This window comes from Perissodus microlepis, chromosome 7 (assembly GCF_051167445.1).
Source record: "Perissodus microlepis isolate ML-2025 ecotype Zambia chromosome 7, ASM5116744v1, whole genome shotgun sequence".
In the NCBI taxonomy this organism is placed as follows: domain Eukaryota; kingdom Metazoa; phylum Chordata; class Actinopteri; order Cichliformes; family Cichlidae; genus Perissodus; species Perissodus microlepis.
The window spans coordinates 33,695,602-33,709,206 of NC_140467.1; the positions used below are offsets into that span (position 1 = coordinate 33,695,602).

Here is a 13,605-nt window from a genome sequence, read left to right on the forward strand (position 1 = left end):
TATGGAAGAAACAGTGAAAATTCCTTATTAGAAATGTTTTAAAACTTAATTTTATTCTGAAGGCAGTTCAAACATACCGGAAAACAGAAATGCATTTTGGTATCTGCAGTCCAAATGAATATTTTAAAGGGCAATGACTTTTTTTCTACAGTCATTGATCAGAACAAAAAACATACAAAAATGCAGAGGGTTTAAATTTGGGGTAGAAAACATATATCATGTGAAAGGTAATGATAAAAGTAATTATTTCATAATTCTAGTTATAAACAAATTTTATATAAAATATCAATATATATTTGTGGTCAAATGTTTACATACACTCATGAGCATGAATGTCATGTGATTTGGTGACCTTAGAGTTCTTTACACTGCTTTTTTCCAGGGCGAATGATTGCAAAGCGTATATCCTTAAGGACTTGTCGATTTTCTTAACAGGCTGTCAAGCCAACAGGCACTGTAAAATCTACAGCGGCACTTATTAAAAGATCTGAGCGTATGAATCTATTTGAGACTGTACGTATACAAGTCCTGTTATGTTTTCATAGTTGCAATCTTGCTGTTCATGTTGGTGCCAAGTAGGGCTGCCACAAACGATTATTTTTGCGATTAGTCGACTAATCAGATCATGCATCCATTGGACGTAAAACGTACAGCTTATTGCACCAGCATGCATCTGCTCTTATATAACCATCATTAGCTTACAGCTTTAAGTGTTTAAGGTATGTGCTAACTAAAAATAAAGACAAGATGATTGTTTCAGTGAAGTTTAATAAACTCAACCGTCTGCTCCTTGCTATCTAAAATATAACAGGACACCGGAGTATATTCTCGAGCATCTCACACTTCTGATAATCAGTTGCCTGCTTGATGTTTATTCAGCTGTGTAAAAACGAAACTTTAATCTCAGCCAAAACGATTTACTCAGGAACAAATAAAATACTAAAAAAAAAAAAAAAAAAAAAAGCCAAACAATAACATTTTTATCTAAGTGACTTATATATCATGTTTAACCTGAGTAGCGAAAGACGGTGGTGAGTTTGAAAATGAATTGCCGGGAGTCCGGTGTTCTCACGGGCTCTAGTGAGCCTTGAACCCCGGCTAGCTATCGAGCTGGTAGGTAACAGACGTCTCCGAAAACGTCGGAGCGCTTTTGAAAGTATGTGGTGTCTTGATAAACTGAGCAGATATTTGAGGTTTACACAGCTACATTCTCGCCTGAAAATATGTTAAACGTTTATTCTGTGACCCAGAAAGAATAATAAGAGTAATATTAAAACTAACTAGCTGCCGCCATTGTTGTAAACTGAGCTGGGCTGCGCTATGAATTCTGGGACACAGCTTCTTCTTCGGGGTTTAATGGCAGCTGGCATCCTTGTACATGCAGTTCTGCCATCTTCTGTTTCAGTCCGTTATTACACTCTTAAATCCTACTACTTATTCCTGCGTCTTTTGGGATCTTACAAAGCTTCAAACGACGCGTCGACTATTAAATTAGTCGTCGACGTAATCGTGACTAGTCAACTAATCGTGGCAGCCCTAGTGCCAAGTGAAGGGTGGATTTGACAGAGAAACAAAGGACAACTGCTGCCCAACTACAGCAAGTTATTGGATAATATCTGTGGTCAAATGCCTTTCTCAGTCAAATAGCAGCAGATATTCACAAAATGCATTTAATATTTTATTCAGCATGACTTGAAACTTGCATCAAAAACGGGGTTTGCTGAGGTCAGAGTAAAGGAAGCCGAGGGCCATTTTCCAGTAGACTTCCAGTGTTTTTGAATGAGTTGCCACCTGCTGGCCATTAAAAAAAGATGCACTTTTAAGGCACTTCCACGTTGGCATTGTTTTTCAAACTAAAGTCAGAGTACTCACTGTCAGCTTTAAAGTAGTTTACATTCACAGCAAGTTAATGCAGTGGTTTCACTCATTTTATACATACCACTCAATTATAGGTTAAAGCAGCAAACTGTATAAACATGTTAAAGTCAAAACATTTTGTATATGTCATGTTAAAACTTTTGCAGTCAATGAACAAACCACAGTTTACATTTAGCACTAGTTAAAAATAAGTCAATTGGTGTAAAAATTATTTTTTCAAAAGCAAACTATGGTATTATATAACAGAGAATATGCTTAGATTAAAACTCAAATCTTGCTCCAAATCTTCCTTGTCGGATCAGTGTTCAGAGCAAAATAAAAAACTGACATAATTTCTTAGCTAAATTGTGCTTTCACTGCCTCTTTTCTTATTCTGTCCATTATAAACTCTAAATAAGTAGAAGGAAAGCACTGCGGCAAGAAGCATGACAAAAAGAAAGATGAGGGATCCCCACACTCCTGGGGTCAGGGCCTTTCTCAGCTCCAGTTGCTCTGCTGGCAACAAATTGCTTAAACTCAGCATGTAGCCCAGAGCCCAACCCACCATGGTGTCAGCAACCTGCAGGGTCAGCAACATAATGATGTGAATATATTTGGATCAACTCCCATCCATTTGCAATGGAGCATTGACATTTTTTTGTTTTGTTTTTTGTTTTTTTGTTTTTTAAACTGTAAAGAGATAATAATTACCTTCTTCTGGAAAGAAATGTGTGGGAATGTTGTGTCATTGAAGCCATATCCTCTCAACATGAGAGTATTGAGAAACACAGAGGCAGCACAGTAGTAATGCAAACGGGACTTTTGCTCTGGAGCGAGAAGCATCATCTGGAAAAATACAATAAATATTTTCACATGCTGCCAGAAACAGATGTTCTGGATAAGTAAAGCGTGAATAGAAAAGGTGATTACTTGGGTGAAACTCATGCTGCACACTTTTTTGGTCGCATCCTGTAGTTCTGAAGGAGAGCTAGCAGTTATGCCAGTGACTTGTTGAAGGAATGAGTGAACATAGAAGAAAGCAGAGAAAGCCTGAAAACAGAAAAGGGAAAAGAAAAAAAACAAAAAAACAAAAAACAACAACATGTAAAAAGCGATACAGCTACAGCACAACAATCAAATAAAAGTTAGCCATGTTGAAAGGCAACCGTGTAAAGTTAACCATATTGAGCAACGTCAAGCAACTGCAGAGTTGATTGACCTCTGACACAGTAGGAAACGCATTAGAGGGTTACCCAGGCAACCGGAACCTGGAATTAATACTAGTGGCCAACCATCAGGGTCATCCTGTGTGGATGGAACTTCAAGATATGTTTTGATTTATATGCACTTACCACTTAACATCAGTACAGTTAAATGGTAGCTCACCCTGGATAGAATATAAATGCTTTCCACTCAAGATCACGTTGGTGCGATATGCCTTCTCTTGAATATAATAGAACTATGGGGTATCTAAAAGGCAAAAGCCAAACACAAATGATGCCTTTGAAAAACTCAGCAGCAATGTCTCTTCCCAAAGATCAAAACCCCTTCAAAATGTGTAAGATTTGTGAGGAGGTCACATAGGAATCATTTTATAAGACATCTCTACCATGATTGTTTACAAAATAATAAAACATTGTTTAGCAGCTCTAGGTTTGAAGAAAAAAAAAAAAAAAAAAAAAAAAAAAAAAAAAATAGACCACTATTGTTTCCTTGGTTTTTGCAGCGTTTCAGTCCAGGTGATAGCGATAACACCAGTCTGAGATTACAGACCATCAATTTGACAACACATCTCTGTGATGTGCCAGTGGTCAGGATAAGAGCAATCTCCCACCCTGATATTCTGGGATCTGTTACTCACAAAACCTACAGGCAGCATTCTTACACTGGAGTTTTCCAGATTTAGTTGTGGAGAGCTATGATGACTGCATCCTCCATTGACATGTTTGCTTGATATGCAAATTGTTGTAGGTTGATCAGCGGGGAGGCCCATCTTAATGTGAGAGAGGATGAGACTCAAAACATCTGGTGATGTTCGAGGTTAGAATGACTTGGCATGTAGGGCAGGTGTAATTTGATTACCAAACTACACCTGAGAAAAGGTGTCACTGTTCAGGAGGAAAGCAAATGTTAATATTCAACTACCCTTGATAAACAGACCTGTGCTTATGACAGCATGGACAGGAACAATCTTGAATGTATAGTGTGGTCTGCAATGATGTTACTTTCATAAACAGTATAGCAGTTTTAAAACATTAAAGTTTTGTGAAAAGAAATCTGGGATTGTGGCGGCACCTTTGACATACAGGCTGAGCTTTATGTTTAAGAAAGCATTTGTTCTGCTTCTCTTACCATGAAACCTCCGGTGACATTTGGTTGGAAGACTTTGTCAAATGAGCACTGGGAGAAGGGACAGCTGTTGAAGGAGAAGACTTCAGACACGTTACCTAGACAGTATTCATAGTGTCCGCTGCCATGTACTGTCACAGAAGCATGAGGGTCGTAGGAGCTGGGTTTGTACTTTACTGTACATGGAGAGTCAAGTATACTGCTGAGCTTCACCGTCCTGCTGTGGTCTGCAGGATAGCAGGGGTGAGTGACAGACTGAGGGTAACCCTGAGTCTGAGGAAGAGAAAACATTTTGAGTACAATGATCTTATATACATTATACTGGTGGTTTTATTGGAGAGGTTGACCTTAAAAATACATCAGTATAGTTAGATATGTTCCTCTCTACATAGCTGCATGTTTCTACCTTAACTTGCAGCTGACATTTACTGAATGGAGTTCCTAGTAACTAATTTTAATGTGTGCCAGTTTTAAAGCCAGATACCTACACTTACGTTATTCTATTATAGGAGTGAACATTTCTGTGTTACAAAGCTAAAGTCTAATACTATGCATCATTTTAGACTGAAGCCAGGGAGAACCTGAAGTGGCGATTTCAGAAAAGGAGTTTCAGAAATCACTGGGCCTGTCCCCTTCTTCATCATTTCTGTATGTATTTGGCAGTCTGTGTTCGCGTTATGACCCAAGTGGTTTTTTTTTGTTTTTTTTTTTGTTTTTTTACTGTGGGTAGAAGAATAACTTAGTGACATTCTCTAAATCTCAGCATTTTGCTGATTGGCTCTGCTGCAACATTCCTGGTGCTGCTTAGAAAGTCTGGTTCTGGCAGCAGCAACATCTCAGCTCTATTCTTTGCTCCCTGTAGTCATTCTGTGTTTGTTGTGGCAAGATCTAAGATTTGATTAGGCCTAGTGACTGGTTAGGTTTGGGATGAATCTTGTTTTGGATCAATTGATTAGTTCAAGACTTGACTTGACTTGACTTGACTTCATGTATAAAAGTAATTGATGTAAAATCCTGAAAAACAGTCATTTTGTGGACAGGATTTTTCTTTTGAGCTTTTCTTGTGATTTAAGTGTCACGTTACACTACCTTCATTATATGAGCCAGCAGTGTCATGAGGAACTGGTCCTTCCCATAGCACAGGAAGCTGTGTGTGTACAGAGTATACTCATGACCATAAAGGCGCAGCTTCATCAGATCGTCTTTGTTCTCGATTTTTTCCTGAGTAGCAAATGTTATCTGCGTGGACGCGCCACCCAGATCGAGAGCTCCCACTGTCGGTCTGCTGGGGCTGAACCAGTGCCCCTCAAAGCCATACTGCAAAGGAACAGTCACAAAAACCTGGCTTCATCCAATGTTTGCATCTCTGTTTTGGAAAAGTATTTACAAATTAAACTAATGCCTTACTGAATATATAAAGCCATTTTCAGAAAACTTGCAATACAAACGCTCTCATAATGTTATCAATTTGCTGGTGAAGTTTCACAGTGACAGCAATAACTGACTTCTAGTCTCCTCATAAATAATATTGCAGATTCGTACTGATTTTCACATTTACACACTTGGATACCTTAATAAAGTTCTCTGAGAGATAGTTAACTGTGACCCATCCATATGCCCCCTCTTCTTTGCCACTCAGTATGGCTGCTCCCCGGTAGTCGAAAGGGTAGGACTGGATTTTTTGTTCCACTTCCTTCAGAATCTGAGTGGACAGCTCTGGACTAGATAAACTGAACAAGGGGAAAAAAAAAACAAAAAAAAAACAAAACAAAAAAAAAACAACACAACAACAACAACAACAACAACAACAACAACAACAACAACAACAACAACAACAACAACACACACAAAACAAATATAATCAAGATTTTTAGTGATAAGACTTTCACCAAATCATTAGGAAGAATGATGATCATGATGATAATTATGAACACTTCATTATAAAAAAAAAAAAAAAAGTAAAGTGTTATTTTTATGCCTTCAACTGTAAGCTTCAGGCACAAGTTTTAAAACTGCAAATCAGGGGTGTCAAACATAAGGCCAGGGGAGCAGAAACGCCCACCAAAGATTAACATTTACTTAATTGCTTCATAACAGAAAAGGCAAAGAAGACATTAAATAACAAAGTTACTATAAGTACTATAGAACGTTTTGATTTTTTATTTATTTATTTTTAATCTGTTCATTACCTCTGCATGAGACAAATATGCAGACAGGAACTAAAGGACAGATTAAAGTCAAAACTAACATTTAAATTATATGAAATCTTTTCCAAGCTATAAGTCATCCTTATGAGGTCTTTAGATCTCCCAGTAAATTTAAAAAAGATGATGATGACTATTATTATTATTATTATTATTATTATTATTATTATTATTATTATTATAATAATAAATAGACTTTAGAATAAGCTGAAGTCAAGATTGTGTGTCACATTAAAGTTTAGCGTCAGTGCTACATGAAAAACATTTCAGTAAACATTCATGCTGATACTCGTCAGTAAAACCCACAAACAAAACAGCTCAAACTATAAAATGAGGTGGTGTATTTGTGTATGGAAATGCATTTGTGACAAAACAGCTTTTAAAACACATTTGCAAGAATCAAATGATTTACGCATGCATGCAAGTTAGACTGAGTGACTGTCCAGCTGTTTTCCGCTGCATATTTGATTGAGTTATGGTACACATACAAGGACAGGTTGCCTTCTTCCAGACAAGATGTTTAAATCCATACTTGATAGCTGCCTAAACCCAATCAGGCAGCTTTGCTGGCTAAACTGAAAATAAAAAGATGGTTTCCTGTCTGCAGGCAACGTTAAGCCACTAAACCAAATATTTGAATACATTTAAACTCTTCTCGATAATGCTTTGCATTTTCAACACTCATGCCTTCAACTTTATCTACATGTCTCAATGCCCCATCACCATCCCCACTGAATGCTTTTAACTTTATAGACTTTGGTTTGACCCCATTGCTGCATGCCCTCCACCAGGCACAATAGAACTGGTACAAATGTAAAACATATCCTGCTCAGGATACTAGAGATCAACACATAAAACAACTTTGCACTGTCCAATCAATTCTCTGTGAACTTCAGTGTGTGGATATTGAGGGGATCTACAGGTTTTGAGAGACCCTTAGATGTGTTTGTCTTTCCAATAAGAAATGCAGAGGGAGGAGAGGCTTAAGTGCTTGCAGGTGGCTACAAACACTTTTAAAGTAATTTCCTTATTTTAAAATAACATAATACAGCCAAATTATCCTGAAACATGTGACGTCAGCCCTATGAAATTTGCAATCACTGCTTATTCCTCGTGTTTATATTTTTTTCATCCTCAGACCATTCAATGCAACAAGGGTTGCCGCTAAAATAATCTGGCTAAAATGGTCTTAAATGAAGGATTACATTTAAGCAGCTCTTTTACAGAAAACACGTTATGATGGTAGGAAATTTGCAAGAGAGAAACTGAATCTAGGGGAGACCATTTTTGGTGGATACCTCTCATTTTCTGAAGCAGGACCTCTTAGTCTATTATCCAGGAGTCAAACAGGGCTATTCACTGCATGCCAACACAACTGACAACAATTACACATTGTAGGTGGCAATATCATGAAGCTGGTTAGGTTTGTCCAGTGGAGTCATTACAACAAACAGTGCAACAGCTACTCTGAGAACTCTTAAACAACATTTAGCTTTTTAGCTTTTTTCACTTCTCTCTGATTTCTTCTGCACTGTAGAAACTTGCTATATTTGGCACAGAAATAATTATATTCCCAACACATTATTCATATCCATGAGATTCATCTTGTTTAATGAATGTGTAAGCCGGTTAAAAAGGCCAGTATGGATTGCCATTTTAGCATTATTACAAGATTTACTTGGAACAGGATCAAAATTAAGGTGATGCATAACTAAAACACATGGAAACAAAACAGACACGACTTACTGCAGAAGCCTCATGCCGGCTGTGGCTCCCAGGTACACAGGTGTGAGCTGGTGCTTGTCTTTTGGGATGCTCTTCACTGCGTGATCCAGACATGCTTCTAAGCTTTGCCCTGCTGCTCCCAGTTGACCTGCATAACTTGCAATTCCTTCACCTGAGCGAATGATGAACATGTCGAACAAACAAAATCTATTTGATAACATAATCAACTTGGTGTAATATTCACAAAAATCAGTGTTAGCAATTGTGACCCATATCCTTGTGGTGTTGCAATACAAAAGAATCCAACTACTATCCCAGCTTCTCAGCCAGCTGTATGAAAATCTACTGAATTGTGTGTGAAATTTTAAAATATTAACGTTATCTAAAGTCACAGAATAAGTAATATTAAAGCAAGTTATCTGCATTAACTCAGAAAAAAATTATTTGGAAAAAAACACTTTAAATAAGAACGCATATTTCCTCCTCGAGACATCCATCTACAAATCCTTTCTTAGGATCATTTTATTATGAAACATGTCAGCATAAACACCGTGCTCATGAATGACAAGGGGAAAAAAGTTGTTTGTTTAACACAGGAATAAAAGCCTTTTACAGGGCAGGAGTGGCAAACCACAAAGCTCAACTCTGACTCGATCCTGACTCATGACTGTTGCTAGGCAAACATTTTCTTTGACATCAGTGCAGTGATGCAATAAAATAACTCATTCAGAAAAAACTCCATGCAGACTTTCCCACAACCAACTCATCATTAAGATTTCCAATATTTCTCAATTATCAACCAAGTATATAAATTACTATGTAGTGTAATGAGTTTTACAGAGTACTCTTCCATTAGATGAAAGGTAAACTGCATGTACATTGTTATGAAATAATGAGATGAACTACACCTAATAGGTTTAACTTAAGAGTAGTTCATTTATAATGAATGTATAAAGTTATGTTGAAACTGGTTAGTCGTCTTTGTTAGCACAATAAAGGCTACTTCTCATTAGATCACTCAATCTTTTATCATCCACAGCTGGGTTGTCAAGATTTAGGAGGACTACTGTTAACTGACACAGCGCACACAGGGAGATCCTGAAACAAACTTACAAGACTGGCTGAGAAATGTGGATTGTTTGATAAAAACTAATGAGAATGGATGGAAGAGGAATATGATATTGCAGCTAAGATAGCTAAAGATTTAAAACGACTAGCAGACACGCTACTTAGCCGAAATTCAGCCTACAAATACTGGATACATGGCCTTCTGAAAATTCCCTCAGCTTCCACACCTTTCCAATACCGTGAATGAATCTTAGGCAGACTATTTCCTGCTGTGTGGGAAAGAACAGCTGCAGACAAAAAAAAAAAAAACAAACCAATATCCTGACCTCTTTCTCCCAAAGTTTGTGTGTAAAAATTGCAATTAAAAAAAAAAAAAAAAAAAAAAAAGAAGAAAGAAAGAAAGAAAGAAAGAAGGGAACCCCCCCTAAAACGCCTTCAATTTCATTGATGTTTCAATTACCATTCAAACTTTGAGCATCTATTGTCCATATGCTATACAACTTTTGCATATACTTAAATATGACAACTTTTCCATTTGTCTAAACGAACTGCACCAGCTTCAAATGAACGCATGTGTCAAACAAGTCTGCACGATTTCCTGCAAATATTTGTTGCTGTAAGCACCCTTTGTTTTTCAAGCAAAACTCTACCAATGTTTTTGGTGTGGGAAGTGCTACTTATGATACCTACCCTCAGCGTGACATTTGCTATGCTGGGTGACCACGGCTGTGCCATTTTGCTTATTTGCTGGCCACTTGTATATGTATAAAGATGTGTGTGAGGATCCAGCATCCAGGACAATCCCATACTACAGAGAAGGGAAATTCAGGAGAAAAAGCAGTGAAAATAAATTTTTTCCACCCTTTACAAAGATTTTTGTGGCAACCGCTTTGAAGCAGACCTCAACTTAATATAGCAGAGTAGCAAAAATGACTTTAAGGATCGTGGCGATGTGACCTTCACCATCTGGCTAGAAATGAGGTCAACTGGCAATCATAAAAAGAGCCTTATGGATTTTATATTGTACGAGATCACATGTTTGATTTGAAAACAGTGATTCAATTGAAGTTCTACTATAATCCAGCAGTATAAGATCTTTATAAAAATAGGACTTTGATGTCCTAACATGTTTTCGTCTTCTTTTAGCTGCTTCCTTTAGGGGGTTGCCACATCTGCCTCCATCTCACCCCATCTGTAGCACCCTCCCCGGTCACACTAACTCTCTGCATGTCCTTCATCCATGAACTGCCTCTGATTTCTGCGTCTGTTTTCCTACCTGGCAGCTCCTTTATGTATCCTCTCTCTCTCCCCCTGCACATGTATAAAATATCTCAGTATCCATAATACATTTTTATTTTATTTTAAATCAATTTGTGTTTGTCTATGGAGTCCTCTTAATGGAGTTGTGCAATGCAAATACTACATCAATCCACATTGCTTAAATAATACAAAGTTTTGGCCCTATGAGGAAAAAAAAAAAAAAAAAAAACCCCAAAAAACAAATCCAAGGCTAAAGAAAATGATTTTGAATGAGTCATTTCATCTAAAAATCAACATGGACCATCTGCTTGACCTTCTCCGACCAACAAACCAAAGTTTGGACACAGAATAATTTCTGTGAAAGTTTAGCTTCAGCTCTTAAATACTTTTATATATTAATTTAAAAGGCATCCTGTTGCCCCACTTTCAGGTTGTTTTATTTCACACTGAAATCTGAAGCAATGTTTGAAAATTAATGTCACACATACTATGAAAGATAAACCTGAATTTTAACTGGTTTTTGTTGCCTTCAAAATGAATCAGGATCTACAATTTGAGATACATACTTCAACACAAAAACAAGAGTAAAAAACAAACAAACAACAACAACAACAGGCCTTCACATAGAAAAAACGAGATGAGATAAAATTCTTACGTTTTTTTTTTTTTTTAAATACTTTTTTCAGCCAGTTTTTATTCTGGATTTGCATTTTTAGGTAAATCAGGGACGATCAGAAAAAGTTTAAAAATTTGCAGATTTCAAATGGAATGACCCGAGTGTAAAATCCATAAATTGAGGAGTAAGACTTTAATAGCATAAAGCATTATAGTCAACTAAAATACATTTTAATAATTTTTCCTTACTTTTAGTTAAATGCACTTCATACACTCCAGTTGTGCTGCCTGCCATATAAACTGCTGTGTTACAATTGGCTTGCACAAACAAGTAGAGTAAGAGCTCTGGCTAAAAACAAACAATTAGTATCTGCAGAAACAGAACTTCAGACATCATCTTATATGCCTGCATGTCACAAGACCAAGACCCATCATGGGTTACGTTTCACAACTGCATACGTGGTATGACATTTCAATATATGGTTAGAGTGATTTGAAGACAAGCAAACAGCATCCCAGCTTTTGGGAAACGGAGTAATAAGAGGCTTAAGTATGAAGTTATGACAAACACCCCCCCCCCCCCCAAAACAAGTAGCATGCCTATAATTTGTAATTCTAAGAAGCCAAAACAATGGAGTCAAATTTTATTTGGAAATTTTTTTTACAGTGTGGGTGCTACAAGTTATCCTGAACTTGTAATATTAACACAGATTCATTTAAAGGAAAGGTTTATGCAGCCAGACAGATTTCAATTCTGAGCTCAGTTGCAGGTCTGCGTTGTGCTGCTGTGGATCAGTAAATATCAAATCATTACAGCTTCAATGCCTTCTGAAAATAAAGGAACTTGGAGAGTGTGCTGAAATCTGGCCACGCGGGAACCCATGTGACCGACAATGCAAAGGGAAGGGACCACACGCGTCTCATATCAGTGCTGCAGGTGAACAGCAACACTATACAGACATGTTCCTAATCACCCCTAATAATAATTCTTCATTACTGCTGTGCACTCGGCTGTGAGGAATCCCAACACTTGGCAAACAAAACACGAGACGCTCTAATTGTCTGTTCAGTCCTTTCAACACACTGTTGCATTTGTCTCCTCGGGAAAAAAGTAGAAGAAAACCTTTGTTCTTGCTTTCTCAGACTGGATTCCCACGTTATTGCTGGGTGGAAGGGGAGCTACATTATAAAAGGGAACCATGGGATATTAAGCTGGTGACACAAAAATGAGGGATCAGCAGTAACAGAATTTGGTGTTGAATGGCTCTGCAGCAAGCCACTTGCAACTGACACGGCCCTATTAGGCTATAAAAATTAAGCATAATACAAAATGTAAATTCAAAATATGGGGCCATAAATAAACATAAAACAGAGCTTAATCCGGACAATAAACAAGAGTAGTCACTGGCTGTTACATCCAGGTATCAAGGCTAATGTCCTCGAATTCCCTGATCCCACGTTTATTTTTATTTTATTTATCTAATTATTATTTTTTTTTTTTTTTTTTTTTTTTTTTTTTTTTTTTTTTTTTTTTTTTTTTTTTTTTTTTTTTAAATGTACCACCTGTTTCACACCCTTCACACAACACACTGACACGCACCGATCCGACCTTACCCTGAGCTCAGGTTCCTCCTGAACATTCTCGGTGGAAATAGTAAGGAGCAGGATTCCGGCAAGTCCAAACACCAGCAGCGCGATGGGGACAAGGTGAGTAGACCGCTGAGCCATGAAGCGAAAGCGTGAAGCGCAACTCCTCTCTGCGCCTGCAGGACACTCAAGCGTCTACCTACTGTAATAGCGGCCAACTGGGAGAAATGGCTGGCTGCCAGATAACCGGAGGAGTAGTTAAAAAAAAAACACTGCAGAAGTGAGACATCCAGGAGAAAAGGAGTCTTTAGCTACCCAATCCGAACAGTGCATGCTGGATTTGTTTCCAGATCAGGCGGTGTGCCCATGTGTAAATCATTCGAATGATTTACTGATGATTAATTGAGAACACGCAACCCGGTATACGTCACACCAAGAGAGCAACAGCTACAAGTGCAAGCTTATAAGGAAGTATATTACGTAATATGTGAAAAGGTTAGTTATTGAAAAAAGTTATTTATGATTTTTTTTTCAATAAGGCATTTTATTCTTATCATAATAATAAAGCTGCAGTGTCAAACCTATGAAGTTTCCAAATGTATGTAAATTTGAAAAATGTTGCTTTTGTCTTAAGTTGCAGTCTGTTTTTAGTTTCGCCTCTCTGTGATTTATCAACATAAATTTGTAATATGAATATGTTTTGGTAAATATATCAGAAAAATAGCATGTCTGTCCAAATATATGTAGATAAAATTCACCTGTCTTAGTGTACAATCAAACATTTCTTCACTGCTGATAGAGCTCCAGATTTGCCTTTCACCAGATGTCAACCCAACTTAAAATCAGTGAGTAGTGCTTCGTACCACCACCAACAAAAGAACAAAAAAGGAATACCGTGTGGAAGAATATTGGATCAAGAGACTGGGAGCTCGTTACCAAA

General features: G+C 37.4%; 1 protein-coding gene across 1 annotated transcript; it reads right to left on the minus strand.

The window, feature by feature from the left end:
- Nucleotides 1-34: 34 nt before the first annotated feature.
- entpd2b (ectonucleoside triphosphate diphosphohydrolase 2b) lies at nt 35-13,086 on the minus strand. The gene is made up of 9 exons (XM_084934741.1): nt 12,693-13,086; nt 9,894-10,011; nt 8,157-8,307; nt 5,777-5,936; nt 5,296-5,523; nt 4,210-4,479; nt 2,788-2,907; nt 2,569-2,703; nt 35-2,437 (listed from the first exon to the last, which is right to left on the minus strand). The coding sequence occupies exons 1-9, from the start codon at nt 12,804-12,806 to the stop codon at nt 2,219-2,221; spliced, it is 1,515 nt and encodes a 504-aa protein (XP_084790867.1). The 5' UTR covers nt 12,807-13,086; the 3' UTR covers nt 35-2,218.
- Between the last annotated feature and the right edge of the window lie 519 nt (nt 13,087-13,605).